Source organism: Cannabis sativa, chromosome 9, assembly GCF_029168945.1.
Source record: "Cannabis sativa cultivar Pink pepper isolate KNU-18-1 chromosome 9, ASM2916894v1, whole genome shotgun sequence".
Taxonomy (NCBI): Eukaryota; Viridiplantae; Streptophyta; class Magnoliopsida; order Rosales; family Cannabaceae; genus Cannabis; species Cannabis sativa.
This window is the reverse complement of record NC_083609.1, coordinates 3,963,938-3,967,691: the sequence shown is the minus strand read 5'-3', so window position 1 is coordinate 3,967,691 and position 3,754 is coordinate 3,963,938. Positions and strand designations below refer to the sequence as shown.

At 28.1% G+C, this 3,754-nt stretch overlaps 1 protein-coding gene across 1 annotated transcript; it reads right to left on the bottom strand.

The window, feature by feature from the left end:
• Nucleotides 1-528: 528 nt before the first annotated feature.
• LOC115723418 (transcription factor MYB108) lies at nt 529-3,134 on the bottom strand. Its single transcript, XM_030652903.2, has 3 exons — nt 2,745-3,134; nt 1,917-2,046; nt 529-1,826 (listed from the first exon to the last, which is right to left on the bottom strand). Exons 1-3 carry the CDS (start codon nt 2,998-3,000, stop codon nt 980-982), a joined length of 1,233 nt encoding a protein of 410 aa, XP_030508763.2. The 5' UTR covers nt 3,001-3,134; the 3' UTR covers nt 529-979.
• Between the last annotated feature and the right edge of the window lie 620 nt (nt 3,135-3,754).

Genomic DNA, 3,754 nt, shown 5'->3' with positions numbered 1-3,754 from the left:
AACTTTTGGAAATATTGTACATGATGATATAATGCATTTCTTTGTCTTGTTAAGTGGGTTCTAACTAAGCATTTTGTCCGTACGACATCCTACCGAAAAGAATTTTTTTTATTAATTTTCTTTTTTAAAAAAGCCCTTATTAGAATCGTACTTAAGTGGGCTAAATGGCTCTACACACGATAAAGATAATATATAACTTTGTTTTTCTTTTTTTCTTTTTTTAAAATAATAAAAAAGTAGCTAATGGTTAAGTTAATAACTTGTTAAACCAACTAATATTATCGAACCACGTATGAAAAATCATTGCAAATTATTACCTTTTAGCAATCTAGAAACATTAGGACTTTAATTCTGGTTCAGGCCCCGTGGACAAGGTTTTCAAAAAGTATATATAGCATTATATATATACTACAATAATACTTATTAACAAGCATATATAATTATATATATATATATGTGGAGATATATTATTGTGTATGTATGGTGGAACCAATTATATGTGCACGTCTTTCATATCATAAAAAAAAATTAATAAAGAAGTAGTACTACTCACATAATTATTTTCAAAGAATTGAAATAATACATTATAAATAAAGAAATAACACATTAAAAATTTCCCCACCCAATTTAAAAATAGGAAGAAAGAAAAAAAAAAATCAAGGGGTATACAAAGTACAATCTGATCACTGTGTGAGTAGTAGTAGTATAGTACTAATAATAATCCACATGAGTTTTGAATATATGTACTATAAATTAAGATATTTTCATTTTATCTTAATTTGTTTTTTTTTTCTACAATGAAATTGAAAAATATCCATGATCGATCGAGATGATCACACTAATTAAGTACTCCCTTAAATTACTCTCCCCTCCATATATTTATATATTCATCTAATTAATTAATTTATTAACCTTTTTTTTTCTCTCTAATTAAATTAAAAGAAGAAGAAGAAGAAGAAAATATATATTATTATAATTATTAATTGCCATTTATGTTGAAGTGAGCTTGTTGAAGAAGCCAAATATCCTCAGCATCCCATAAATTCTCATCAGAAGGGTCCATGCATTGGTCTAGATGATCAGTAGTAGTAGTAGTAGTAGAACTGTTCCAATTGTTGTAATAATTATTATTATTGTTATTTTGCTCCAACGTTGAACCTTGATTATAATAATGCTGATCATGATGATGATGATCATCAAACCCTAATTGATGAATTACTTGATTATTATTATGATCACTCATCATGGTAGCCTGTTGTTGTTGATGATGATGATGATTATAATAATCAGTACTCATGTAATTACCAACTTGGAAGCTGTAATGATCATTGTTATTATTATTAGTATTCACCATTGTTGGAACGTAATAATTATTATTATTATCCGGCGAAACTTGAGCCCCGAACGAGTCTGAAGAAGCCGCCGTGCTTGAATTGTCCGGCGTGTAATTATTATTATTATTATTACTACTTACCATTGGCATGATCCCTGACCCTGATGGTGGCGGTGGTGGTGGTAGTGGTGTAGACTGATTATTGAGAAAAGCGTTGAATTGAATATTATTATCATTATTAGGAAGAGTAGTGGAGGTGGTCGCGGGGGTAGGGCCGACGCTCGCTGGGGTTGCGGTGGAGGAGGAGGAAGATGAGGCGGCTTGAATTCTCTCAACAAGCCTCGGCATCCAAAGATAGCGCATGGTGTCTTTGAATTGCTTGCTGTTGACGTCGCATTTGAGTTGTTTGGCATGCTTTTGAACTCGTGTTCGCCAATAATTTTTTATCTCATTGTCAGTTCTTCCAGGCAAGTGTTGAGCTATTTTAGACCATCTATTTTTACATAAATATTGACAATTATTAATTACTATTTTTTTAAAAATAATTTAATCGAGATTATTAATTAATCGAGTAATAATTTACCTATTTCCCCAACGAGAATGGAGCTCAAGGATAAGGAGTTGTTCTTCAAGAGTGATATTTCCACGTCTAACATCTGGACGAAGATAGTTTAGCCATCTTAATCTACAGCTCTTTCCAGTTCTCTTCAAACCTGTATATATATATAAATACAATTTTATTAATTTATAAATTTATATATTTATTGGTAAAGTTGATATAATATACCCGAAGAAGCATAAAAATATAAAAAAGGAAAGAAAGGGAATAGATAGAGAGAGAGAAAGTGGAAATTAATAAAGCTACAAAAGCTTCATTTTCATCACACATCTCAATTCATAAATATAACTTTTCTTTTTCTTTCCTCAAAAATTAATAAATAAAATTCCTAGATATTTCCGGTAAATTAAGAACAATTAATCATGCACCTTATATATATATATATATATGTAGTATATACCTCAATTATTTAACATGTTCATATATACATATATAGTATATAAATAGATAGATAGTTGAATAATAGTAATGGTGATGAAGAGTAATGTTTTATAATTTTAGTGCATAATATAAGTACCACACGTTTTTCTTTCCTAAAGAAAAAAACATCAATATTGGAACCTTTCACTACTACTACTTATTACTAACTTATCCTTTGGAGTGATCCAAAGGACAAATTCTAATCAAAATCAAAATATAGACAAATTAAGAATAACCCAGAAATTAAACCCCCAAAAGAAGCAAGAATTAATTTATATATCCTTAATTATGATTAATTAATTATTAAAAAGAAAATTAGAAGGGGGATTTGCATCTAATAATATAAATATATATATATATATATGTATGTACCTGCACAGCGAGCAAGGGAATTCCAGCGACCTTCACCATGAATAGCAATGTAATTAATGAGAGTGAGGTCTTCTTCAACAGTCCATGGACCTCTTCTAAGGTCTGAATTATTCATCTCTTGATCATGATCTTGTTCATCACTTGATGAATTATTATTATAAGATGAATTTGATGATGAGTTTGTTGTTGTTGTTGTTGTTGTTGTAGACCTTGATCTTCCTCCTCCATTATTTATTATATTCACTTTAATATCCATTTTTTCTTCTTCTAAAATACAAAATTAATAATTAATAATATGGATTTGACAGAGAGAGAAAAGAGATGGAGAGAGAGAGAGAAAGAGATTAATTAGAGAAATGAAATGAAATGAGATGAGTACAGGAAAGACAGAGAAGAGTTTGGGGTTTTTATAGAGAGAGAGAGAGATATGATAATGAAGAAGAAGAAAGAGAAAAATAAATAAATATATATAAATTAATTAATTAATTAATTAAACTCATTGTACTTGGTTTCTCTCTCTTGGTGGAAGAGAAAGAGAAAGAGAAAGTGACTATTACTTATATTTTTTTTTTATTATTTATAAAAATAAATAAATGTATATTGTTATTATGTATGGATGGATGTGATTAATTAATTAGTTAATTAAATCTACTTACTTACTTAGTTAGAATTTGCTTTCATCAAGTTTGACGCTTTGGACTTTCCACTCATCAAAATTCAAAAATGAATGTATCGTTTAATTTCCTTCTCGAAGCTTGCACATGTTCTAAATATTATTGTTATTTATTGTTTTTTCTTCTTTTCTAATAATAATAAATTAATAGATAAATTGTACTATAAAATTAAATAAATGGGAGAATTATCTCATATATATACATAGTATAGGTGTTAGTAACACTAAATGGATATATTAAGTGATATGAGAGTTACTATTTTTATATAATAATAAAAATTAAAAAGAAAATAAAAACTCTCATAAGCTTAATTAAATTATTAAATTTATTATAAAG